Source organism: Anomaloglossus baeobatrachus, chromosome 1, assembly GCF_048569485.1.
Source record: "Anomaloglossus baeobatrachus isolate aAnoBae1 chromosome 1, aAnoBae1.hap1, whole genome shotgun sequence".
Taxonomy (NCBI): domain Eukaryota; kingdom Metazoa; phylum Chordata; class Amphibia; order Anura; family Aromobatidae; genus Anomaloglossus; species Anomaloglossus baeobatrachus.
Genome location: NC_134353.1, coordinates 654,487,879 through 654,515,870, shown reverse-complemented (window position 1 = coordinate 654,515,870; position 27,992 = coordinate 654,487,879). Strand labels below are relative to the sequence as shown.

General features: G+C 49.0%; 1 protein-coding gene across 1 annotated transcript in view; it reads right to left on the bottom strand.

Annotated features, from left to right (window-relative positions):
* The window catches only part of P2RX2 (purinergic receptor P2X 2), a 122,011-nt gene that overhangs the window by 26,251 nt on the left and 67,768 nt on the right, over nt 1-27,992 (bottom strand). Inside the window, exons 7-8 of the mRNA XM_075341490.1 lie at nt 23,825-23,957; nt 8,727-8,854 (exon numbers count right to left, since the gene is read on the bottom strand). Of these exons, the coding sequence (XP_075197605.1) occupies nt 8,727-8,854; nt 23,825-23,957 (261 nt within the window). The remainder of the gene's footprint in view (nt 1-8,726; nt 8,855-23,824; nt 23,958-27,992) is intronic.

Sequence of the window (27,992 nt, the reverse complement as noted above, 5' to 3'; positions counted from 1 at the left end):
TGGTCTAAGTACAATACAATTATTTCTCGCATTTCACTCGTCCGAGTTATACACCAGTGTGAGTGAACCATTAGAGAGATGCTTGACTCCAAGGAGAAAATTAACGGTATTGTTCCTGACAGCCACCGACTGTCAGTAATACAGGCGTGCTGGTGCTGCTACAGTCACCGCTCAGTATACTGTGAGCAGCAGCTATGAGGATTGCCCCATCACTCGCATCGACAGCCAACTCTGCAGTACATTAGTGCCGGGCAATGCTCACAACCACTGCTCACAGTATACTGAGTGGTGACTGTAGCAGTGCCAGCACGCCTGTATTACTGGAAGGCGGTGGCACTTAGGAGGAATAAAGTTAAATTTCTCACTGGCATTACAGCTGATGGGCACCTTCTAATGCTTTCAACCTGCAGATTTACACCATGTCTAAAGGTTAATAGCGTTGTCTGACGTAACAAGTTCCCCTTAAGTTATCTTATTTCTCTTAAGAGACATAACCTTCTGTAACAAATTATCAAGATGGTACATTGTGAGTCATGATAACCTTTGCTACAAGTGCATTTCAATAAATTAGAATATCATCAAAATGTTTATTTATTTTAATAATTCAATACAAAAAGGGAAACACATATTATATAGTCATTACAAACAGAGTGATCTAGTTCACGTGTTTATTTCTGTTAATATTGATGATTATGGCTTACAGCCAATGAAAATTAGAATAATTACCATAAAACACCTGCAAAGGCTTCCCAAGTATGTAAAATGGTCCTTTAGTCTGGTTCAGTAGGCTACACAATCATGGGGAAGACTGCTGACTTGACAGATATCCACTGTTGCTCAGTGGTCCAAGTTGTTGTTTTCAGATGAAAGTAAATTTTGCATTTCATTTGGAAATCAAGGTCTGGAGGAAGAGTGGAGAGGCCACAATCCAAGCTGCTAGAGGTCTAGTGTGAAGTTTCCACAGTCAGTGATGGTTTGGGGAGCCATGTCATCTGCTGGTGTAGGTCCACTGGGTTTTATCAAGACCAAAGTCAGCGGAGCCATCTACCAGGAAATTTTAGAGCACTTCATGTTTCCCTCTGCCAACAAGCTTTTTGGAGATGGAAATTTCATTTTACAGCAAGACGTGGCTCCTGTCCACACTGCCAAAAGTACCAATACCGGGTTTAAGCTGAAGGCTGCTATCGAAGCAACCTGGGCTTACATAACCTCAACAGTGCCACAGGCTGATCGTCTCCATGCGACGCCGCATTGATGCAGTAATTCATGCAAAAGGAGCCCCAACCAAGTATTGAGTGCATTTACTGTACATACTTTTCAGCAGGCGCCAACATTTCTGAGTTTAAAATCATTTTTTCAGTTAGTCTTATATAATATTCTCATTTTCTGAGATGAATTTTGGGTTTTCATTGGCTGTAAGCCATAATTATCAAAATAATCAGAAATAAACAGCTGAAAGAGATCACTCTGTGTGTAATGACTCTATATAATATATAAATTTCTCTTTTTATATTGAATTACTGAAATAAATTAACTTTTTGATGATATTCTAATTTATTGATATGCACTTGTACAGCTATACTTCCACATGATAAAGCATCAATAAGGATACAGAATCAGACAAGTTCCTAACACTAAAGTTATGGTACATTTACACCTGTCTGCATTTGTTTAAGGGGGTTCTCCCAAGAATAAAGTTAATTTTATTCAATAGATCTTGGAATAATAATAAGTTCCACAATTGGATGTGTTAATAAAAAACAAAATTTTATATATGTGTCCCTGTTATGTACTGTATAATGGCCGTGTCTGACCATACAGGCACATGGTCTAATCATACCACATCTCCTGGGCAAGAGAAGAAACAAGAGATTATATAGACATTACAGCACGGGATTACAGCTGATTCGTTTTGTGAGGTTAAACATTTTTCTGCCTGTTTTTAAAAAATGTTTTTCCTGAAAGAAAGAATTAATTGTAATCCCATGCTGTAATGTCTTTATACTTTTTTGCATCCTCCCCTGCCCAGGAGATATGGTATGATCAGACCATGTCCCTGTATGGTCAGACACAGCCATTACACAGTACATAGCAGGGGCACATACTGTATATAAGATTATCTGAGCACAGGAACATTTTTTTAAAACACATCCAATTGTGGAACTTCTTAAAATTCCAAAACCTATTCATTATAATAAACTTTGTTCATGGGAAAATCCCTTTAATAACATGTTTAGACAGGTAAACCAGAATTCTATGCACACATGTTGCGCCACTCAACCCACCAGGGCACTACTAGGTACTGCATCCGGGGGTAGGCCCTGCATCAAAGATGCAGGGCCTACAACCAGGGACCTAGAAGACCAGTGCCGGTAACATCAAAACACAAACATCTGTGACGCCCTGGCCTATCAGGTCGTCACAGGGTATTGTGCAATCTGTCCTTTCGCACAGTATCCACCCTCCTTGGTTAATGGATCCCAGTCCTCTGGTGTTGTTAACAGCTAGTCCAATCAAAATCCTAGGAACACTTCCCACTTGAACCTACCAGACACAGCATTGGAGGGCCTGAAGGGAATAGGGCCACCCACATGGGGGGTTGGTGAGGAGAAAGTGAGGACAGTGTCAGTTGAGAGTTGACAGTGGAGAGTCAAGAGTGAAGGAGAGAGGAGGTGAGGTGGCTCTTGTGAGGAGAGGCCACGGAGGAGAGCTCCTGTATACTAGGTGGCAGACGTTGGTCTGGGTACGTGGACCCCAGGCCGGAAAGTAGCTTCACGCGTTCCGGTAATTTACCCGACGGGGGTGAAGACTTCAAGTGTCATCCCCAACCTGCTCCAAAATCGGGGTACTAGCGCACCGATGGGACTTTCCCACTACAGTCCAAAAACAGCTCACACTGTTAACCATACTGGTGAGTGGGACCCAGAGAGTTTCATACCAACGGGTTAAATCGAGATTAAGGTGCCAGGGACAGGGCCATAGACCAACAACAACACCAAGGGCACGGATCCAGGCATGCTTCCCGCAGACTACGGTGGTGCTCAGAACTTTGGTTTACAAGCTGTCGGTGAGGTTATTCTGGGACTGAGTGAGTACATTGGAAACCCCCTGCACCTATCCCCCAATGGAACCCGAACACCATCCATGACCAACGGGCCCGGGACACAAACCCCCTACCCACGGAGGGGTTAAAACATCAACGGCAGCGGTGGTCCTTCACATTACCATGCACCGTGGGTGGCGTCACAAACTTTCCAAAATCCTCCTGTACATATCTCCCCACCTTCTTTTAATCAAGTGGCCGCATGACCCCCGAGTCCGGAGACCCCTTGAACCGCCGCGGATCTGGATACGAGCGGCGGCAGCAGCCCGGCTGCTGGCACGAGGGCGGCACACCTTGAAAAACCTGGCATCACTAACAGGATACGAGCAGGACCCACTTACCTGGGTGACGTGCGCCTTGAAAACCGAAGACCGCGAGTCAAAATTCTTTTTTCCGCCAATTCCGCAATTTTCCGCCATTTTTTCGCGCCAAAGCCCCATCTTCTTCGATAAAGCGCGCAAAGAGTAAGCCCCGCCCCTCGTCTTCCTGAAGAGACCGGAACCGGAAGTTCACAGAGGGCCACGGTCAGCGAGAGAGTGCTGCAAAAAGACCGATGGGGCAGGCCAGAATGTGTTACTAGCGGTAGTGGATCAGGGACGCCAGGACTCTGTCACAACGTTCCTGGAAGACGCAGTGGAAAGATGGCGGAGCGAGACTGGTCCCCAGATCGTGCTGTTCCCGGGACCGCGGCATGGATAGAGGAGGAAACAGAGCAGCTGTGCCAGAGGATGCGGACGCAATATCTCTTCATTCTGAACAACTGGAGGGAAGAGATGAGGAGCCTGGCGGTGGCGGTGCGAGCCCGTGAGAATGGAAATCCCACGTGAAGAGAGGGTAAGTGGTTACCCAGTCCCTGCTGATTGCAAAGTGGTTGAGAGATCCGGACCGTCCCCGCTCGCGGTGAGCGCTGACTACCCCGTCCTCGGCGGACGCCGAGCTGCCCCCACCAACCCCGGCAGCGGAGCCTTCAGTATCTTTACCAGAGTCTCCAGCTGCAGAGATCCAGAGCAAGGCCCTCATTCCAGCCACGGCAGCAGTCCCCCAGACACTAGCCAGACCAGACCCGGCCACATCACCGGGCCCGTCCTCTGAGGCGGAGCACCCGGACCCTGTAACCCCGACTGCGGAACAGTCGGTTAATCTGTCTACACCAGCGGGAGCGGAACCAAGATGTCTATCCGTTCCGCTACCGCGCGGCATCCTGACAACTGTTGGGGCCACCAGAGTTCAAATCAAGCCAGAGCCAGATAGGGAGCTGAGGCCGGACGCTGATGCCCCCTACTGGGAACGACAGCAGCACCAATTATAATCCAAAATCGCAAACCGAGACCAGCGTGACGACGGGAGCTTGCCGCCCATGATAGAGAAAAGAAGGAGCAGATAAGGAGCGCTGCTTCTTGAGTAAAAGGGCCGCGGTGCCGTGGCCTTGTGGAGCGATTTGACCCCGAGCAAGGATGGGGGTTCATCTGCGAAGCAGGCCTCGCAGCGGGGGTGCATGTGTCTCGACGGGATGTGGCGCAGCATCTCCCGTGAGGCCACCCGGAGCGTAACCTTCAGCCTGAGGAGATGGTTACCTATGCCCGGCATTGCGGAAAGTGGGGCTGGTATGCCCTGGAGGTAACCAAGCATGTGATGTTCGAGGAAGGGTATGTGTTGGCGTCAGTAGCGCGTAGCAGCAAAGAAGCATGGCTGCGGGACCCGACAATCTATTATTAGAATGTTAAATTCTACAGTACTAACAGTTGCGATGCCATAGAATGTTAGGTATCAGTGTTTCTTTTGTTATTTTCCACAGCTTGTTATTTTTCATATAGAAAATGTTAGTGAATCAACCAGTTTTTAATGAAAAGAGTGAAAGTTACCTGATTTTCTAAAAAAAATTGCCAAAGTGTGTACATCGGTACATGGACTCCATTCAGTTTTATATATTTTAAGTAAAAATGGACCACGGTCACAGGACTGGCGTGACCAACACAACCTTGTGTCTTGTATAATAGTTGCACCTCCTGTGCCAGCCAGAGTCATCAAAATCACAACACCCTGGACCTTAACCCGGTAACGGACACTTTAGGTTTCCAGGGGGAACAGGTTGTTTGGGTGGCGGGTTATTGGGATCAGGGACTTTGGGACTGGACTGTCACAGGAAGGGGCTGCAACGGAGTAGGCCGAGCCTCCATTACCAGTAAAACCGGTAGCGTCCCACTGTTGGGCGACGAACTCTAAAGTGGTATTTTAGTAACGTTAAATGTATTACCTCCCCTGTGAGGGATGGACCCCTTAAAATAAAAGCATGTTAACTTATTTTCTTTCCAGTACCAGCAAAACAAAATAAACCTCTGTCATCCTGTAGCTCGCGGATGAGCTACGTTTAACCAAGGGAGAATGTGACGCCCTGGCCTATCAGGTCGTCACAGGGTATTGTGCAACCTGCCGTTTCGCACAGTATTGTGCCTCCTTGGTTAATGGATTCCAGTCCTCTGGTGTTGTTAACAGCTAGTCCAATCAAAATCCTAGGAACACTTCCCACTTGAACCTACCAGACACACCATTGGGGGGCCTGAAGGGAATAGGGCTGCCCACATGGGGGGTTGGTGAGGAGAAAGTGAGGACAGTGTCAGTTGAGAGTTGACAGTGGAGAGTTGAGAGTGAAGGAGAGAGGAGGTGAAGTGGCTCTTGTGAGGAGAGGCCACGGAGGAGAGCTTCTGTATACTACCGTGTTTTTCCAAAAATAAGACCTCCCCCAAAAATAAGCCCTAGCAGGGATTTTCAGCATTTTCGGAGAAAGGCTTAAATATAAGCCCTCCCCCGAAAATAAGCCCTATTCCCGGATCAATAATGAAGTGTCCGTGCAGCTAAAAAAGATACAGATACTGCAGGACACTTCATTATACACAGCGGCACCCGGCAATTACACTCATCCAACACTGAGCGGCAGGACCTGCAGTGATCACACACCCGCACACATCAGCTCTCTCACACACACACACACACACACCAGATCTCACTCACACACCAGATCTCACACTCACACCAGATCTCACACACACACACCAGATCTCACACACAAACATCGGATCGCACACACAAACATCAAATCACACACACAAACATCAAATCACACACACAAACATCGGATCGCACACACATCAGATCGCATACATACTCACCTCATCCAGAGACACCGATCTCTTCTCCTGAGAGGCAGTGCAGTGGAGCGCAAGGAACAGGACCTGCGGCCGGACACGTGACTCATTCCCTGCGGCCGTAAGTGTTGGATGTGATGTGATGTGATGTGTGTGTGTGTGTCTGCGAACGGCTGTGTTTTTCTGCGATCGGCTGTGTGTGTCTGTGATCGGATGTGTATCTGTGATCGGCTGTGTATGCCTGCGATCGGATGTGTGTATCTGTGATCGGCTGTGTGTGCCTGCGATCGGATGTGTGTGATCTGCTGTGTATATCTGCGATCTGCTGTGTTTATGTGATCTGCTGTGTGTGTTTTTCTGCGATCGGCTGTGTGTATCTATGATCGGCTGTGTGTGCCTGTGATCGGCTGTGAGTGCCTGCGATCTGCTGTGTGTGATCTGCTGTGTATATCTGCGATCTGCTGTGTGTGTGTGTGTGTGTGATCTGCTGTGTGTGTGTGTGTGTGTGTGAGAGAGATCTGCTGTGTGTGATCTGCTGTGTGTGATCTGCTGTGTGTGTCTGTGATCTGCTGTGTGTATCAGCGTGTCAGCTAGCAGCAGGGTAGGACGGCGTGCAGCACCGACCGTAGATCACAGGAGGACCTTGGAATCACGCAGACGTCCTGGTCTGGTGAGTATGAGTCTCCTGGGAAGTGGGGGGGTCTGCTTTTTTGGGGGGTAAACTTACCCTCAACCGTGTTTCTCCAAGAATAAGACCTCCTCCAAAAATAAGCCCTAGTGCTTTTTTGGGGGGCAAAAAAAATATAAGACAGTGTCTTATTTTTGGAAAAACACGGTAGGTGGCAGACGTTGGTCTGGACCCGGTAGGAGCTGGAACCCGGTCGCAGGGGACAGTGTCAAGGGGCACGGACTGCCGAGGAGGGCAGCCAGCGGCCTTGAGCTATCACTGGGCAGAGGCCAGTGCATGACGGATTACGTGGACCCCAGGCCGGAAAATAGCTTCACGCTTTCCGGTAATTTACCCGACGGGGGTGAAGACTTCAAAAGTCATCCCCAACCTGCTCCAAAATCAGGGTACTAGCGCACCGATGGGATAGGACTTTCCCACTACAGTCCAAAGAAATCCTATGCGTGAACCCTGAGAGCAAGCTCACTCCATTAGCCATACGGTTGAGCGGGACCCAGAAAGTTTCATATCAATGGGGGTGAAGACTTCAAGAGTCATCCCCAACCTGCTCCAAAATCAGGGTACTAGCGCACCGATGGGATAGGACTTTCCCACTACAGTCCAAAGAAATCCTATGAGTGAACCCTGAGAGCAAGCTCACTCCATTAGCCATACGGTTGAGCGGGACCCAGAAAGTTTCATATCAACGGGTCTAATCGAGACTAAGGTGCCAGGGATAGGGCCACAGACCAACAACAACACCAAGGGCATGGATCCAGGCGTGCTCCTCGCAGACTACGGTGGTGCTCAGAACTTTTGTTTACAAGTTGTCGGTGTGGTTATTTTGGGACTGAGTGAGTACATTGGAAACCCCCTGCACCTATCCCCCAATGGCACCCAAACACCATCCATCACCAACAGGCCCCGGGACACAAACCCCCTACCCACTGAGGGGGCTAAAATATCAGGCTGCCACACCATCGTCACCGGGCTCCCCAACGGCAGCGGTGGTCCCTCACATTACCACGCAACGTGGGTGGCGTCACGAACTTTCCAAAATCCCCCTGTACATATCTCCCCCCCTTCTTTTAATCCAGTGGCCGTGCGATCCCCGAGTCCGGAGACCCCTCGAGCCACCACGGATCCCGATCCGAGCAGCGGCAGCAGCCCGGCTGCTGGCACAGGGGCGGCAAACTTCCCCAGTTTCCCTCTCCCAATCATGGGTGACTGACTAGTCCTGGACCCAATGGATGGTCACCCAGGGGTGGAGCCAGTCCAGTCCACTAGACAACAACCAGGTGGGAGGGGACAGACAGAAGGACAGAGAGTCCGGTAGTGACGGTTGAAGTTGAAGGACGTGTCTCCAGATGGGGTCGTGTAGCAGTGACCTATGTGGCGTAGGAGAGTGGTTGCCACAGAGGGTACAGCCAGTTAGTTACCCCTGGAACCAGAGCACCGACGGGGCACAGGACCCTAGGTCAGGTGAACGCTTCAGGCTACCTGACAAATACCTGCACAGTGAAGTGACCATGATGTGGACATATTTACCAGGATGGGGGACATATTTACCAGTAAGTGGCCCAGGATAGGGGGCCCAGGCTCAAACTTTGCATCGGGGCCCATCAGACTGTAGTTACGCCACTTGTGTGCATAGAATATTATCTTATCAGCAGCACATCTTCATTTAACACTGCATGATCAACCCAAAATGAGGATTTTAATGCCGATGTAAACAATCCAAGTATCTGATGAGAGATACCCCACCCCACCCCCGCGACCTGAACCCCGAGCTATGCCTCTGAGTAACACTAACCTGTAGTTATAGCCAGTGGATATATCATTCTGCAGATCAAGCCGTCGGAATGAATACTGTGGACGACACTTTGAGGGATTTAAATCCAAGTTGCAGTTCCAGTTAATGATCACACCAATGATTCCACCCTTTAAAAATGAAAGAAACCGGTTTAGCAGTAGTTAATGCATGAATTTTGTCAGTCAGTAATGTCTCTCCCTGTAAACTGTATAGATGACTATCTGTTTTTCTATAGGACCCTGCCTTTGCCTAATTAAATTATTTGTCATATTAGTGCATATACGAGGGGCTGCTGGTAAGTCTTTGGCTTTACCCAGAAAAAAACGAGATAGGATGATGAAACTTTACAATTATTCCACATACTCTCCACTTTATTCCACATACTCTCCACTGATTTCAACACACTTCTTACATCGGTATTCCATGTCCTGTAAGCCTAGCAAAAAGAAGGATTTCGCATGTGTCTGAAACTGCACACCCATTTTGAGTCTAATCATATCTCATATACAGACGGTATTACTTAGCTTTTCACATTTTGCATCCATTGGTTTATTCCTTTGCTACACTAAGGGTGCGTGCCACGATCAGTATTTGCAGCGGTTTGGCCGCAGCATACGTCAGCTAAGTCCAAACCGCTGCGTTGTACAGTACAAGCACAGTGGATGAGATTTCTAGAAATCTCGTGCCCACTGTGCTTCTTTTTTTCCGCAGCAAACACTGACCTGCGGAGCGTCTTTCCAGACTGCAGCTTATCAATTGTTTGCTGCGGAATTGCCTGCGTCCTCCATAGGGAGAACCCAAGCAGGAGACCGCAGCGCACAGAACCCTGATCATGAGTACTGACAGCTCCTGCAGGGGAGACGCGCGGCCTCCCCGGTCAGGACTCTAATACAGCTGGCTCCTGAAGAAGGTCAAGGTAGTGACCGAAACATCTATATGAACTGTAGGCTGTAAATAAAATTAATTAATCTTTCATTCATTGGAGTGCCTGGTTCTATACCACTTCATGGGTCTGTCACAGCAAAATCAAGACTTTTGGGCTATGTGCCCATGTAGCTGTTTTTTTCTGCACAAAAAAAGCATGTTTTGGCTGGAAAAAAGCTGCTGAAAAAAGTGTGTTTTTATTCTTCTTTTCATGCTTATTTATTGAGATAGGGAAACCGGAGGAAAAAAAGCAGAAACAATTGCAATGCTACTTCTTTCTTCTTTTCTTCAGCAACAATAACTGCAAAGAAAAAAGAAGCAGCATGGGCACAGAAAGACAGGATTCTCAGACTTTGCTGGGATGATTTTTCCTTGATTTGATTAATTAAAAGAAGCAAGGATAAAAGCCCTGTGGGCACAAAGCCTTGGCAAGTATTTCTATGCAAATCTGTGTAAGATAAGGAAACGGCATAGTGTAAAGCGGGCTTTACACGCTACGACATCGCTAATGCGGAGTCGTTGGGGTCACGGAATTCGTGACGCACATCCGGCCGCATTAGCGATGCCGTTGCGTGTGACATCGATAAGCGATTTTGCATCGTTGCAAAAACGTGCAAAATCGCTAATCGGCGACACGGGGGTCCATTCTCAAATCTCGTTACTACAGCAGTAACGAGGTTGTTCCTCGTTCCTGCGGCAGCACACATCGCTGCGTGCTCATCTCCGCCCCTCCGCTGCTATTGGGCGGCGGTTCAGTGACGTTTCAGTGACGTCGCTGTGACGCCGCACGGACCGCCCCCTTAGAAAGGAGGCGGTTCGCCGGTCACAGCGACGTCGCCGGACAGGTAAGTATGTGTGACGGCTGTGGGCGATGTTGTGCGGCACGGGCAGCGATATGCCCGTGTCGCGCAACAGATGGGGGCGGGTACCCACACTAGCGATATCGGGACCGATATCGCAGTGTGTAAAGTAGCCTTAAGGGTAAGTTCACACAGTGTGGTTTTTGCTGCGTTTTTACGCATTTTTCGGGTGCGTTTTTGCTCAGAAAACTGCATGACTTTGCTTCCCCAGCAAAGTCTATGAGTTTTCATTTTTGCTGTCTGCACACAGCGTTTTTTTTAGCTGCGTTTTTGTGGTGCCCACAAAAACACAGCATGTCAATTATTTTTGCATTTTTCACTGCGTTTTCCACCCATTGAGTTCAATGAGATGTTCAAAAACGCAATGAAAATCGCAAATTGCAAATATAGCTGCGTTTTAGTGCGTTTTTATGACTAAAAACGCAGCTATAAACGCAAGGGGTGGGTAGTAAAGTGACATGTACAGGAAGAGGATTCCTTCTGTCAGTAAACACAGAAGCGTAAATTCTCCCGGTACCGCCACCGCTGTTTCCATTTCCCGCCCGGTGCCATGTCCGCTCCCTGTGCGGGACGTGGAAGCGGCTGCTAAATCAAAAGTGAACAGTAGGAAAATGTCATACCCACCTGTCTGCAGACTCCCGGTGCCATGTCCGCTCCCAGCTCCTCTTCCTGGTACCGCCACCCCCACTCCGGCTGTGTGCCGGCTCCCAGGCACGTACGATACCTGCAGGACCTGGCGGTGATCACCTGACGCGGTCACCTGACGCATCAGCTGATCGGAAGTCTCGCGGTGACGCCGGATTTTACCGCCCTGCCAGCTATCAGCTGATGCCGTCAGGAGGCTTCATCACTGATTACCGGCAGCTCCTGCAGCGGTCACCCGGGATTCAGGACGGACGTGTGTAGTTGTTTTTTTTTTGCACTGATCAGCCTAGACTGTACAGCGAACGCCGAGTTACAGATTCCCCGGAGCTTGCAGTCAGTTTATGACAGCTGCAGACAGGCAGGGGTGATCTCCGGAGTTCAGGTGAGAGCATCGGAGATTAGCCCGGGATGTCTGCAGCTGTCATGAACTGAACCGCAAGTGCCGGAGAATCAATCACTCAGCGCTCGCTGTGCAGTCCAGGCTGCATGCTGGAACTCAGGGGAGAGCTCTGGAGTGCAGTGTAGGTATCTGAATCCAGGCCTGGCATTACTGGAGATTCCTCCAGTAGCCAGTCCAACGTTGCACTGAAGAGTGTAGTTTTGTTTTTTGTTGTTTTTTTTTGCACTGATGCATCAGCTGATTGTATAAAAGCCGTTTATACAATCAGCTGCTGTGTCATGTGATTCAGGCCTTGAACCTGACACATCATCTGATCGCTTTGCCTTCCAGCAAACCGATCAGATTATATTGGATCAGGATTGGACGGTGCGGGACCCTTGACCCAGGATTACTGCGGAGGGGGGTTCTTTATTTCAATAAAGATGGAGTCACTAATTGTGTTGTGTTTTATTTCTAATAAAAATATTTTTCTGTGTTGTATTTTTTTTTAATCTTTACTAGAAATTCATGGTGGCCATGTCTAATATTGGCGTGACACCATGAATTTCGGGCTTAGGGTCAGCTGATAATACACAGCTAGCCCTAACCCTATTATTAGCCAGCGAGCCACCCGGCATCAGGGCAGCTGGAAGAATTGTATACAGCGCCAAAAGATGGCGCTTCTATGAAAGCGCCATTTTCTGGGGTGGCTGCAGACTGCAATTCGCAGCGGGGGTGCCCAGAAAGCTTGGGATTCCAATCCCCAGCTGCCTGGTTGTACCTGGCTGGACACAAAAATTGGGCGAAGCCCACGTCATTTTTTTTTATTATTTCATGAAATAATTAAAAAAAAAGGGCTTACCTATATTTGTGGTTCCCAGCCGGGTACAAATAAACAGCTGGGGGTTGGGGGCATCCCGTACCTGCCTGCTGTACCCGGCTAGCATACAAAAATATGGCGAAGCCCACGTAATTTTTTGGGGGGACAAAGAAATCCTGCATACAGTCCTGGATGGAGGATGCTGAGCCTTGTAGTTCGGCAGCTGCTGTCTGCTCTCCTGCATACACTATTGGATGGAGGATGCTGAACGTTGTAGTTCTGCAGCTGCTGTCTGCTCTCCTGCATCCACTAGTGGATGGAGTATGCTGAGCCTTGTAGGTCTGCTCCCCCTGACTCTCCCTCCAGCATACAGTCCTGTATGGAGCATGCTGAGCTTGTAGTTCTGCAGCTGTCTGCTCTCCTGCATCCACTAGTGGAGAATGAAGAACATATTGAAGAAGGAAATGACATCACACCTTTTTTCTTTTTTTTTTTCCAACAATCTTTAATGGCAATGTTCACTGATAAAAAACGCATAAAAACGCAGTGAGCAAAAACGCAACACAAATGTTCCTGGCTGGGTGTGTGGACTCGAGCCATGCGGGCTGGGAACCCAGGACGTCTGCTGGCCAGGACTGGATGACAACTCACACTCACAAGGACATCACAAATTTTTTTTTCAAACCACAGTTTACTGTATGGTTCTTTCCTCTGTTAAAACTTCATGCTCCAGATAACAGGCACATACAATATCTTGATGAAAACTTAAGAAAAAAAGGACTTAAAGTGCCATTAAACATAATAAATAGAGCCCAAACCATATTTCATGCATATAAAATAATTTTATTGTGAACAAGAAATACATAGGGGTCAAGAAATAACATAAAATGTCTATAAATATCGTAGAGTCAGAATATAGATAATGAGGAGAGGAAAAAAAGGCACAAAAATTCCCTTAAAATTGGTATAAAATTTGTAGTGATGCAGGAACATAAATGAGTTCACCTAGAAAAGTGTGGAAGTGCATCCCATGGACAAAGGCCATTATATTAAAGTGCAAAAGTGCTTAAATAAATAGGGATATCAGTAACTCCAAGGAATTGGAGTGCACTAAACACACAAAGTGATACTCACCCATCAGGTAATAATTAAAGGTAAATAAACGCTTTGGAGAGATCTTACTGGTCCTGTAAGTTTAAGGCCCGTTTCACACGTCAGTGAAAAACATCAATCCGTGATCCCGTGATTGCATATGGACATTACTCACCTGCTTTCACTGCTGCTCTCCATGGTGCTGAAGTCTCCAGCTCTGCAGCGTCCGCCCACCGCTCTCAGCACCTACTTCCTGGTCGGTAGTTGCTGCTTTCATGAATATTCATGAGCCAGGCAGGAGCTGCCGAAAGCAGAGGCTGCTGAGCGAATCGCAGGTAAGGTAATTGAAATTTGTTAATATTTAATATGTCCGTGATTTTCTTGTATGTGTTTCACTGATCACACACGGATCACACCATAGTGTGGTCCGTGGGTCATCAGTGATGCCAGAAAAAAACTGGAGTTCCGGATCCGGTCCTGGCTGAGGTGGAAGCCTAGAAGAGAAGCTCCTGCCACCCCTCACAGAAACCGACTAAAAAAAGCCCCCCCGGACGAGCCACCAAACAGAGAGCAGCACAGGAGGTTACCTAAAGCAGCCAGCTATGGAATGGTACCTCCTGAGAAGCGCTGGGAGCGGTGAGGGAGCCTGGAGAAGCTGTGACATGGACGGGCAGTGCAGAGGAGAAGATAACATTATGGCGCCGACGAGCCTGATGGGGGAGGAGCCTGAGCGCATGGTGCGAGACACAGAAAAGCAAACACAGAGCTGGAGGGGGAGAGATAAGGGAGATATGAGCAAGGAGTCACAGGAGGACACAGCAGGAGAGAGGTGGATGCAGGGGACTGATGAGGGTGGATGAGTGATGGTGAATGGGAGGATGAAGGAGATATGGAGGCAGAGGGGAGAGAAGATGCAGGCAAAGCAGGGCAGCTCAGAGACACAGCAGTGTTGGAGGATGAAACTGACAAACAGCACAGGGAGATTAATCCCACTCAGACACACAGGAAGTCAAATGCAAGAATTAATAGTACCCCTTACAAAGGAAACAAAAAACAGCTTACTACACCAACATCACAAGCCTGCAAGTTATTGGGGGAGAAAGGTAGTGGCCCAGTCCAGACAAAGAGAACTAAGAAAACAGCACCACCTGCAGGCCAAGACAAGTACACACAAAAGCTTAATGTGGACTATAAAAAACTGGCTGAAGATGTGACATCACACTTGTCAAAAGAGATTAAAGTGGCTATTGAGGCAGCCATACAAACGTCATTAGCTAATATGCAAAAACAGATAAATGCTCATGCATCTAGACTGGCAGAATCAGAGCAGAGAATATCTGACTCTGAGGAGACAATACTGGCTATGCAAGCACAAATAGCAGCTCTAGCAAAATCTAATGAATACTTGAAGGATAAAGCGGAAGATTTGGAAAACAGATCGAGACGAAACAACCTACGTATAGTCGGGTTACCAGAGTCTGTGTCGATTGGACAGTTGGATAATATATGCGAGTTGGAGCTACCGCAGGCCCTGGACATAAAGGCGAAATTCAGAGTTGAAAGAGCCCACAGAGTGGGTCCACTGAGACACCAGGAGGCGAATAAGGGAGAGGGCCAAAACTCAAACAAGAATACCCCGATAAGAGCCAGACAGGTGATTGTCAAGTACCTTGATTATAAGCATAAGGAGGAAATATTGAGGGCCTTTAGAGAACGAAAGCGTCCACTACAATATCAAGGCAACAGACTCCTAATTTTTGGAGATTATTCAGCTGAAGTATCCAGAAGGAGAAAAGATTTTAGCAAAATTTGCTCATTTCTGTACAACAAAAAAGTAAAGTGCCAGCTATTATACCCTGCTACACTGAAAGTTAGAAACCCCAATGGCTCGTTTGTATACTACAAGGACTACAAAGAAGCAGAAAACATTCTCATGGCAGAGCTCGACAAGACTAGGTCAGAAAGGCAAGAAAAAGGAGTCAGTGGAGTAGGGAATAATAGAAGAGGCTCCCCCACAAGCTCAGGAAGAGAAGTGGGACGTCTTGGGGGACAAAAGCAAGTCGAGACCAGGGAGGAAAGGAGGCTAAGCCCGGGTCAACAGCATAATTCTCGCCCGGAACACAGGAACCAACCCTTGGAGAGAAACCATGATACCTGAACTGGAACTCACTCATTATTTTTCCTTTTTTTGCCTGTTTGGTTTTTTTTTTCCAAACAGGAAGAGGCGTTGAGGAGGATGCGTTATGGAGAGAGGGATGGGGAGGTGAGAGGAGGAGGGGGAAGGAAGAAAAGAGAGGAAAACATTCCAAAGTCTGGGTCCTCTCCTCCCCCCCCTCTTCTTTTTTTTTTCTTCCTTCTTTCTCCATCTTCTTTCCCCTTGGTCTATTTTCTTTTTCTCCTTTGTCCAGGAACGTCATCCAAATTCAAATGAAGTGGTCTTGTTCTGGGCGGACTGATGGCTACCTGGAGTCAGAGATAAGTAGGACTGGAGAATCTTGCTGAGGTTTTGACATACTGTGATAATTTTTGCATAATTTTCAAAGGCTTATTCAAGTTAGTCCGGGGATAGAATATATATTTTATGGGGGGTGATTAGGGAGCTACATATTTTGGCTAGGAATAGGGGAGCTCACCAACGTGGCGGAAAGCGCCGTGGATTTCTCGGAAGGGAAAATATGTTTTACAGTTACATACTTTTTGTTGTATTTGTTATATTTGCAAGATGGGGAAAGGGAGTGTCAATTTTGTGGTACCAACTGTGATTCTAGTGTCGAACATCTCGTCTTCCTTGATGCAGGGGCCCATAGGGGAGGGAGTAGTAAAAGCAGAATACACAGGTAAACATGATACAGATAACTACGTGGAATGTTAAAGGGCTGAGATCACCTAACAAACGAGAAATGATATTGAGACATCTGAAAAGACTAAAGACAGACATTGCCTTATTACAGGAAACCCACTTGGGGGGGAGTACTTTTTCCGCATGAAGAAACATTGAGTGGGCACCGTCTACGAGGCAGCGGCACAAGGTAGAAAAGCGGGCACTATGATCCTAATAAATAAACAATTCAGTCATGAGGTAGTGGCACATGAGGCAGACGACCATGGAAGGTGGCAGCACTTAACAATCGTTAGTCCAGCGGGTAAACTCAGTATTTATAATGTCTATGGCCCAAATTCACAACAAATCACATTCCATGATGGCATAAAGGCCACCATATTAGCAGATGGGGAGGCTAACATTATAGTAGGAGGCGATTTTAATGTGACGCCCTGGGCAAGCCAGGGGTCACAGGTCATCACACCACCACACCCTACATCCCAGTTAGGAACACCAAAGCTACTAAAATCCTTGTTGCCTTCCTCCAGGGGCTGATGTTCACACCAGGGGGTGGGCCAGGCGGTTGGCTCCGCCCACCGAGGAGTACACAGCCCTGGAGGCGGGAGGAACCACGCAGTCAGCTCAGGGAAGAGCTTGAGTCAAGAGTTAGAAGTGGAAGTTCAAAGTAGAAGGAAGTGGTAGAGGAGCTAAGTGAAAGTGAAGAGTGGTAGTGGAGCAAAGAAGAAAGGGAGTAAAAGTGAGCGTAGAAAGCCCTGAAGTTGGTCCGGCTAAGTGCAGGACAGAGTCAGCAAGGTCAGCAACAGCGGTGATTGTCTGGAGGGGGACTGCTCGGAGGTTGCTGGAAGGACCGCGGACGGGTAGTGGCCCGGCGGTCTGGAGCAGTATACGAAGGACAGTCAGCACCAGGGCAGGGGCCTCTCGGACCCCGGCAAGGCTAGGAGTCGCCATAATTTGCCAAATCCGTCAGTGAAGGGGATGTCGATCCCCCAACAACCAAGTCCCGACTGAAGGCAAAAGTCCAACCATTAAGGTGGAACACCGCCACCACCAGGGCACCAGTTCCTCGGGGCCAGCGTCTGCGGGCAAAGCAGGGCTCCTCCGGCCCATATCCAAGCCGGGGAGCGGGTTACCGGTGGGAACCCATCGCTACCAACACAGAAACACTAGGTGCAGGTCAAAGGGACATCACCGTTACCTACTGGGAGAGCAAGTGCAGCCGTCCGTGGGAACCGTCTTTCCAGCCGTGTGGTTTACCGTAAAACTGTGTCAACATCTCAGGCTGAGTGAGTACCACAGTGCCGCAAGGCACCGCGCTGCCCCCGCGTCCCTGCGCCCACCAAGCCCTGCATCTCCCACCTCATCACTGGGCCCCGGGATCACCAACCCCTACCCACGGAGGGGCAACACAACAACTGGCTGCTCCATACCATCCTTCCCGGGATCCCCATACAGAGCAGCGGTGGTGCCAAAAAATCACCACAACCGTGGGTGGCGTCACGGACAATAAACCATCCCCACACCCAACAACCCCCTTTCACTCACGGGCGAGGAGCGCCGCTAGAGTCCCCGGGATCCGGCTCATCGCTCGAGCCACCGAGCAGCAGCAGGCCGCAGCAGCCGCGGCGGCCGGACCCGAACAGCAGTGGGAGAGCGCGGCGTCCCCTCCTCCGCCCGCGACATTAACACCGTCCCAGACTCAGCTGAAGATAGGAGGAGGGGCGAGGAGGGGACAGCTAATGTGGGCAGGAGTTTAGACAATAGGGATGTAACATTAGACTGAAAGACATCTGGAGACTAACTCACAGACATGACAGAGAGTATACACACTTCTCTCACCCTCATGATAGCTGGTCACGTATTGATCAGTTCTGGATCTCGCAAGATTTACTGAGTGGAACGCAAGATTGTGTGATAGAGAATATGGTGATCTCTGATCATAGTCCGGTGAGATTGGGCATTAGAGAGAAATTCAGGAGAGGTACCGATATCATATGGAGATTCCCATCGTTCCTTCTCAGGCAAGATAATTTCCACAAGGTGTTACAGGAGTGGTGGGGAGAATTCGCAGAGGACAATAAGGAACATAGAGAGTCCCCAGTGATTTTTTGGGAAACGGCAAAAGCGGTCCTAAGGGGTCGTCTGGTGGGGTACGCAGCCACGATCAAACGGAAAACCAATGAGAATTATAATTTCCATAGTGAAGCAGTACGGGTAGCATATACAAATTATGTGACAAATAGATCTCCCATGACAAAAGGCAGATGGCTGGAGGCAAAAGAGGGATTTGACGAATGGGCCAAAAAAAAGGAACAACTATTCTGGTCGCACAAGGAGGTTGACTTACATAGGTTTGGCAACAAGGCGGGGAGGATGTTGGCCAATCTGGCAAGGGGCAGCAGAAAAATTACAGTGATCTCTAAACTGAAAACAAAGGGGGGAGAGGTGACTACGGATCCTAAGGACATTAATAAACTGCTGGGAGATTACTATAGAAAACTATATGGGTCAGGGAATAACGACATGACTGATGAGGCAGAGTGGCTAAGACAAGCCCAAATGCCTAGCTTGACGGAGGAAGATTTGAGTGCCTTAAACGCAGATATCACAGTAGAGGAGGTGACGAGAACAATTGGGGAGCTTAACACCAACAAGGCACTGGGACCTGACGGTTTTAACAGTGAATTCTATAAGTCTCTGAAGGATCTGATCTCGCCTGATCTAACCTCAGTCTTTAATGCTTTCCTGGGAGGGGCGGAAATATCCAAAAATTCCAACATAGCATATATTAAATTACTCCCCAAGGGAACCAAGGACCTGGATGATCCCTCTAGTTATAGACCTATATCGCTCATAAATCAGGATTTAAAAATTATGTCCAAGATCATGGCTTATAGACTGTCCGAGATCTTACCTAGGATCATTACGAACCACCAGGTGAGGTTTATTAAGGGGAGAAATGCAGTCACCAATATCCGAAAGACAATTCTAGTGGTAGACGCGGTTAGACTGGGTCTCACTGAGGGAGGGCTAGACCTGCTCTAGTTACACTTGATGCAGAAAAAGCGTTTGACAATGTAAATTGGAGGTGGTTAGACAGGGTAATGGAGGCCATAGGGATTGTAGGCAAGATGAGACTTTACATTAGAAACCTTTATGCCAACTCGGGAGCTAGGGTATACACTCCGGGCTTTCTATCAGACGTGTTCCCTTTGATGAAGGGAACAAGACAGGGTTGCCCATTATCTCCTCTTTTATTCAACCTGGCAATCGAGCCGTTGTCAAGAATACTACAGGGACAAAATAGCTTTAAAGGAATCAAGATAAGGGGTTCAGAAGTAAAGACAGCACTTTTTGCTGATGACATCATACTTTATATGGGGGACCCCGGTGCGGATTTGCCACAGACTCTTGCCTTGATTGAAAAATTTGGCTCATTCTCCGGTTTCAAACTGAACAAAAAAAAGTGCGAGATCATGTTCCTAAAGGGGCATCATGGGACAATGGGGGGACAAATAAGGGATGGCTGTCTATGTGGAATTCCTATAGCACAATCTTCAATTAAATACCTGGGAGTGCATATAGGAAGATCGGTGGAAACAATCTATAACTTGAACTATGGACCGCTAATCAGGAAAATCATAGTTCAATTAAAGGGATGGAAAGGTCTGCCACTTCCATTACTGGCAAGATGCCACCTGATAAAAATGATGAGCTTTCCTAGGCTGCTGTATCCCTTCCAGACAATCCCGCTATTGCTAAAACTAAAGGATGTGAATAAGCTCAACTCCGCGTATACAGAATTTGTGTGGAGGGGAAGGAAACCCAGAATAAAGCTGCATACGCTGATGAAGTCAGCAGAGGAGGGAGGTCTAAACTTTCCAGATGTCCAAGGGTATAATCTTGTATGTATCATGAGGCATGTAATTGATTGGGTGAGAGGAACGAGTAGGCACTCAGATCATGCGATGGAAACTAAATATGCGTCACCGTGGGATCTGACGTCCATTCTGCACTCCCCACTATCCAGGGTTGAAGGGCACATAAGGAACTCAATTATATTCCGAGACACCATGCTAACATGGAAGTCGGTAAGGAAAAAACTGGGGCTCTCATGGAAAGTGTCCAAGTACTTGAACCCCTGGGCATTCCCAAATTTTCCCCTGGGACGAGAAAACAAGCTATTTACTAGATGGAAAGAGAGGGGAGTCAGGAGAATGATAGATGTTATGAATGTGGAGGACAGGAGGTGGGAAGTGTTGGATAAGTACAACCTTAATAGCTCACATATCATCCAATATGAACAATTGAAACATGGAATAATAGGAGACCTTGGTGTGGTTGGAAGAGAGCTGAACAGAAGTTCGATTGATGAGTTACTGGAATGTGATGTAACAAGTATAAATGTCTCTAAAATTTATCGATCGCTAAGGGGGGTGCTTATTTCACGGGAGGATAGTCGGACTTTAACAGCGTGGGGGAAACAATTGGGAAGGGAAGAAGTGGTGGATGATATACTGAGAGGATGGGTACAAGTGCGGAAACATATTACCAATGAGAGATGGAGAGACACTCAATTCAGAATTCTACATAGGGCCATTATGGGTTTCAACATACCAGGTAGGGATAGGTGGTGTCCTAAGTGTCAAAAAGAGAAAACGGATATGCTGCATGGGCTATGGGAATGTGAGACAATCGCTAGGTTCTGGAACCAAGTCAGACTATTTGCCCAGTCAACATGGGGAATTTTCAGCAAACTAGACTTAATGGTGTGGATTTTCCACTCCTTTGAGGGAGGAGTAGGAGGAGGACCGAGCACGCAGGAAAAGAGCAAATACGCAATAACGCATGACATAGCCATGATAGCTAAGCGTTGCATCTTAAAACACTGGATTCAAAGGGAGGGCCCATCCATAAAGGAGGTTATGGGCGAACTACACAACCTTCTGAAGTGGGAAAAACTAGAAGCGGAGAGGGATAAAGATGGGTTGACAGCCAAGTTTTTTGTGAGATGGAGACATTTTATTGAAAGCCAATTCACACAGGGAGAAATAATTAACCTGATGGCACCTTTTGTTCACTCGGAGTGGTATATCCTGAGCGATATCCAGGACAGCCTGGGTAAACTGAGAATCACCTAGGAGGGTGCTCTGGAGGGAGGGGGAGACGAGACGGTTGGGAATACCAAGGCACGCTAGCAAAATTGAAATCATTCAGGGACGACACAGAGATTTAACGAATTGTATTGCATATGTTATATTATATATTATATTTCATTACCTTTGTTTTGGTTTAATGTTACTGTATACTATCTTAAATCGAACAGCAGCATGGAACTCCAAATTGGGGTATCACCCACCTCTATGTCACATTTTGTCAGACGAATGTTCTTCTTTTGCAATGATACTTGTCCTGTTTTTACAAATTTGAAAAATCAATAAAAAAGGTTTTGGAAAAAAAAAACAAACTGACTTGTCTCCGTGCAGAATCACGGCCACGGGTGTATGCTGCACGGAGACACGTTCAGTGAAAAATCACTGATGTGTGAGCAGTCCCATTGATTATAATGGGTCTGCGTATGTCAGTGATTCTGGTACATTTTAAAAAAAAGCACTAACGTACCAGAATCACTGACGTGTGAAACAGGCCTTAGTACAACCCAGCCCAGCATCACAATATAGTTTGTGATGGTCATCTTCCTGTCATGTAGTCCATGTCCAGTCCCTACAGTCCCATCATGAACAGAGTAAAGCTTAGCACTCCAATACGTTTAGAGGAAAACTGGTCAGGTAGTCAACTACGTTCACAGACTAATTAAGATTAACTCTTTACTTTATTGGTTAAGGGGCCTAGCCACTAGAGTCCTGTCCTCCAGCTCCTATTGTCTGTGGCCACTCCGTTCGAGGATTGGTCTCTCATTTCAATGCTGTTCACACTCCGTGTCTTTCTGACCACTCCAGGTTCATGCTATCTTGACTTCTGTCTCCTCTCCTTCGCTGCCACAAACCACGAACTGTATGCAACCTTCCCGACTTATGGAATATACGTCCGTCATTTTCGCGAATGTGGACTTCACTGACTCCTCTAGAATGAATCGCCACTTTCCCTTTCGATTGACACTATGGTGGGCTAGTGCCAACGTCTAAAGGCCCTGTCACACACAGAGATAAATCTGTGGCAGATCTGTGGTTGCAGTGAAATTATGGACAATCAGTGCCAGGTTTGTGGCTGTGTACAAATGGAACAATATGTCCATGATTTCACTGCAACCACAGATCTGCCAAAGATTTATCTCTGTGTGTGACAGGGCCTTTACTCTTACTGACCCTACAGTTCGGCAACTTCCTCAACAAGTGCTATGAACACATTACCACGTAGAATACTTACTATACAGTATACCTTACATTATACATTACTCAGGAACACATTACAGTACCTTAAATTCACATAACACAATATTCACAAAAAATGCAGGACATTGTTCACACTACACAACATAATAATAACACACTGAAACGATTTCTGTCTTCAAGGGGAAGAACATGACAGAACTGTCAACCACTGTTACATATATGTCTTAAGGTGGCTTTACACGTGGCGATTTATCGTGTGATTGCATGTGCGATCGCACCCGCCCCCATCGTTTGTGCAACACGGGCAATTTGTTGCCCGTGTCGCACAAAGTCGGTAACCCCCGTCACACGTACTTACCTTCCAAACGACCTCGCTGTGGGTGGCGAACATCCTCTTCCTGAAGGGGGAGGGATGTTTGGCGTCACACAGCGGCCACCCAATAGAAGCGGAGGGGCGGAGATGAGCGGGATGTAACATCCCGCCCACCTCCTTCTTACCGCATTGCCGGCGGCCGCAGGTAAGATGCAGTTCATCGTTCCCGGGGTGTCAGACGGAGCGATGTGTGCTGCCTCGGGAATAATGAACAACCGTCGCACATAAGGACGATTTTTTGAAAATGAGCAACGTGTCAACGAGCAACGATTAGGTGAGTATTTTTTCTCGTTCACAGTCGCTCATAGCTGTCACACTCTACGATATGTCAAATGATGCCGGATGTGCGTCACTAACGACGTGACCCCGATTACATATTGTTAGATATATTGTAGAGTGTAACGGGCCCTTTAGTGATGAGCGAGCACTACCATGCTCAGGTGCTTGGTTCTCAAAACGAGCAGGTCGGATGCCTGGACGGGCTGATTTCTACCTTTAATGTGCTACAGACAAACATTAATTCTGAAAATGAAATCTCCTTCACACACTGCCACTCACAAGACATAAAGAAACTGAAAAAGTTTCTAGTCAGACTTTGTGCCCTAACAGTGAGTTTGGCAAATCTGTGTAAAGATGCTTTAACTTTTGGGTAAAAAAAAGTAACTGCCCCATAAGGTTGATAATTGGAACTCAAACATGCTGCCTCTATTGACACCAAAAGTATAATCAGCTGGATTTCCTGAAAGATAACTGTATTCTGTCCTTTTTAAATATTTAGTTAGCGCTAGTTTTCTTGTGGAATAATATGCTGACCTTATATGCGATTTCTGTGAAGTTTATGCCAGCCTTTTTTACGATAAAATCTATGGTGAAAATTGGGCATGATGGTGATCGGATAGGGTGGTAAGTACAGTTCTTTAAGGCATTTTCCCCTTCAATGTTACCCCTAGAAGAAAGAAAATAAATTATAAAATCAGAGTTCCCATTCTCAGGGCACAGATGATTTTAGCATATTTCTTTGAACAAAGTGACTACAAACAAAATAAATAGTTTTTCCATTTATTCTCTTTTTAATCTTCATATACATACATGCTTAGTTTATTATCATTACACATAACTACGCCTATATAAATTAGTTAGCATTGCTTTAACTTTAAGATAGTGAGGCCCCATGGAAAGTATGGAACAGGGCCCACTCCAGGTTTTCGTGAGCCTCAAGTGAAAGTCTCAATCGGCCACTTTAACACATACAGTATCATGGGGGGACAACGCTTTGTCTCCCCCTTGTGCGCTGTCTCCCCATCCTGTTCGCCAGCTACCCCCCTGTATGCTGTCTGCCTACCTATCCACTGTTGGCAGCAAAGCTGTCTCACTATACTGTACATGGTGGTGAAGGAGATCGGCGCCAGTCCGCAGCTGGCACTGGACTCTGCCAGGGATTGTGACAACGCTCCGCTTCCAGCTCATAATTATTCATAAGCTGACTACAGTCCGATTCCCGACGCTGGGCTAATCACACAGGGCATGAGGGGAGACACAAGGAAGATAGTTACCCCAGCTAGCAGGCTCCATACACCCCTAAGTTCTGGGGCTACCAATCAGCAAGTGGTCCAGATGGTGTCCCCGAAGTCAAGCAGGCCTCCCCGTTTGTCCAGTGTCCGACACTTGCCCGGGTGCGCTGGGTGATGACGCTGGCCCTGGTATCCAATATGGCCCACAACTAAAAACGATCTTTGATATTATTGGTTTTCTCACATGGGACATAGGATATGTGACACCCTGGACTAGTCAGGTCGTCCCAGGTAGTCACACACACACACACACACACACACACCCCTCCCCGAGTAGGTGACAGCAGCCAACCAAGAAACCCTTGTCACCACCCTCCAGGTTTGATGTCCACACCAGGGGTGGCGGAGCCAGGCGGTTGGTTCCGCCCACTGAGGAGTTCACAGGCATGGAGGCGGGAAAGACACAAGTTCAGACAGTAGTTCTAGAGCAGAGTGTGAGGAGTAACCTTGACGGTGAAGGAGGGAGGACGAGTTCAAGGGCAGACCTGTGACCAGGCCTGCCAACAGACTACTCCGGTGGCTGGGTTGGAGCTCAGTCACCTTTGGCAAGGAGGCAGACGATGGTGGCCGCCTGCAGGAGCTGGGATTACAGCCGGTGGAACCGTAGGGACCGGTGTCGGGCGGTGGCCCGCCGGTACCGAACCGGGGAGCCGATTGGAAACCGGAGCACCAGGAGGGGTACTCAGACCCAGTGCAAAGCCCTGAACTGACAGGGCCGAGTCAAATCAACTGATTGAGGACTGGACTTAAGGACCTATCCCACACAAGACCTGTTAGAAGACAACAGCCCAACCATACAGGGTAAAGCCACCGCCAAGGCATAGAGACCCAAAGGGCCAGCGTCTGCGGGCAAACGGGCTCCTACGGCATATACCAGTCGGGGAGCGGACTACCGTTGCTTAGGCATAGGAGTCAAACATTCATACAAAGAGGTGCAGGAGAAAGGCGGAAACCACCAACCTATTCTGGGAGAAGCTGCATCCGGCTGCGGGCCCCGTTCATCACCCCGTTTGGTTTACCAGAGACTCCAGTGTATTGTGTCATAATGAGTACACCAGTGCCTTCGGGCTGCGCACCGTGCCGCATCGCATCAGCACCCAGCACGCACCCGCTCCCATGCCTCAGCACCTCCCTCGGGCCCCCGGGACCATCACTCCCCTACTCACGGAGGGGTCAACACCAAGCTGTGCAACACCGTCCCCGGGAGGCCTAGTTAACGGCAGCAGTGGTGTCCATCTATTCACCACAACTCGTGGGTGGCATCACGAACTTACATCCCAAACCAAACCACCGCGGCCCCGGCCGTGGAACTTCCCCGTCAAGTCCCTGCGTGTAGCGCCAAATCACTTGCAGAGTGACGTGACCCCCGGGTTCGTGAGAGGGTCGAGCCACCACCCACCATACGAGCACGGATCCGAGCGGCTCGGCGGTCGCAGCCAAGCCCGCGGGGCGGTACACATCGACTCTTCTGGCGTCACGAACAGGATAGAACCGTCCACTTACCTGTGGAAGTGCGCCTTGAAATTGCTCTTAGCGGCGTCCCGCTGAAAAATTGCAGAATCCGCCATCTTTGGCATGAAAAGTTCTCGCCCGAGCCGTCTTCCCTGAACAGAAAGGGCGCAAAAGTGAAGTCCCGCCCCCTGAGAGCAAAGCGGTGCGGAGAGCAAGGAGAGTGCTCGGAAAAGACTAAGGGGGGGCGGGTGAAGATCCAGCTTCATTTGACTGAGGAGATAAAGGGCAGGGACTCCAGGACTCTGCCACCCGTTGTGTTCCTGGATCCCGAGAGTGCAACATGTCTGCCCCGTCTGAGAAGCCCAAATTCCCGAAACCCGCGCCCGGAACAGCGGTGTGGGTGGAAGCCCGGACGACTCTCATGTGTTGCCGCCTACAAGTGCAGTTGAGGTACTTGATGGAGCAGTGGGCGACCGAGATGGGGGAGATAGCTTCAGCTGTGCGGGCGCGTGAGATGGAGGCGAATTTGGAGGAGCGGGTGGGCGACCCTCGCCCCTATGTCCTGGAGGGACCGGTCGCTGCGGCTGAGGGACCCGGTCTGCCCCCGCTTCCCCTGTCGCCTCCTCCACAGCCCGTTCTAGGTGTGGCTGCCCTCCCGCTCGGTCCACCGCCCCCGACACCGGCTGTGGAACCCGTCCCAACTGCACTGCCCATGAGGACCCGTCTGTAGATGCGGCTCGCGGACGGCCGTATACCCGGCCCGCACCAACCCGTTACCCTGGAAGGTGCCCGTCCCGGACGTGATCCCGCCAGTCCCGGTGAAGGCAACGCCCAGAGAGACCTCGGCAGTCTGCCCGGCCGAGGGGGAGAGCGTTACCCGTAAGAAGGCCCCGAAGGTGAGGCAGGCCGCTCCCGGGTCTAGGGCCTCGACTGAGGTACTAAGGGGAGGCCGCTGCAAGGCAGCAGAGCCAGCCGCGACGCAGCGGGGTTCCCCCCAGAGGGTGACGGTCGTGGCCGCCACTGGGGAACTCCAGCTGGGTCAGACCCTCACCCGTAGAGACCCCGGACACGCAGACGCCCCGTATTGGGAGCGGCGGCCAAACCAGCTGGGCCGGGAGATCGAGGCCTGTGAGAGGAGGAAAGCAGAGATCCTCGCCCGCACAATCCTGGAAAAGGACAATTTGAGGAGTGCCACCTACCTGGTACGAGGCCAAAAGTACCAGGGCCAGGTCCGGAGGTTTGACCGTGACCGCGGATGGGGGTTCATCTATGAGCCCGACCTGGAAGCCGAAGTGTTCTTCTCCCGCAGAGATGTGAACCCGCACCTACCCTATGGTCACCCGGATCATGACCTGCTACCCGGCGACTTGGTCCAGTATACCCGGCATTGTGGGGAGAGGGGCTGGTTTGCCCTGGATGTCCACCTGAGAGAGGGCCGCAGTGCCCCGGAGCGTTCCCAGTCCCCTCCCCCGCCGTACAGGTTTGGAGTGACCGTTGAGGCAGAGTACGAGGAGGATGAAGACCAAGAGTAAAGGCAGCGGAACCCAGTTGCCAAAGTGACACAGTCCCCGTTGGGACCATACTGCCCGTTTTTGCCCCCGTTTCCTTAAAGACAAGGCTGAGAACTAGCAGGCCACCCAAAAACGTTTGGGCTTGTAAATAAATTCCCCTTGACCAGCCTTCCGGTTTCACAGCCTCCGGAGAGGCAGACTGGAGGATGGGCTTGCGGGAAATAGATGGCCGAGGCCCGCCACCACTACAACCGGTGGCCATCCTCCGAGTCAGGGGTCCCCTGGACGTGGGGCCTCTGAAAAGACAGGCAATTGTGAAACCTGCACCCGTCCCATTGGAAAACACCTGGGCCCGTTCCTGGACTGGGGAAAGGGGATGTTGCCTACTTCTTAGGGGCAGCATCAAGGTTCAGGTTATTTGGGTGGGTGAGTGAAGGACCCGGTCCC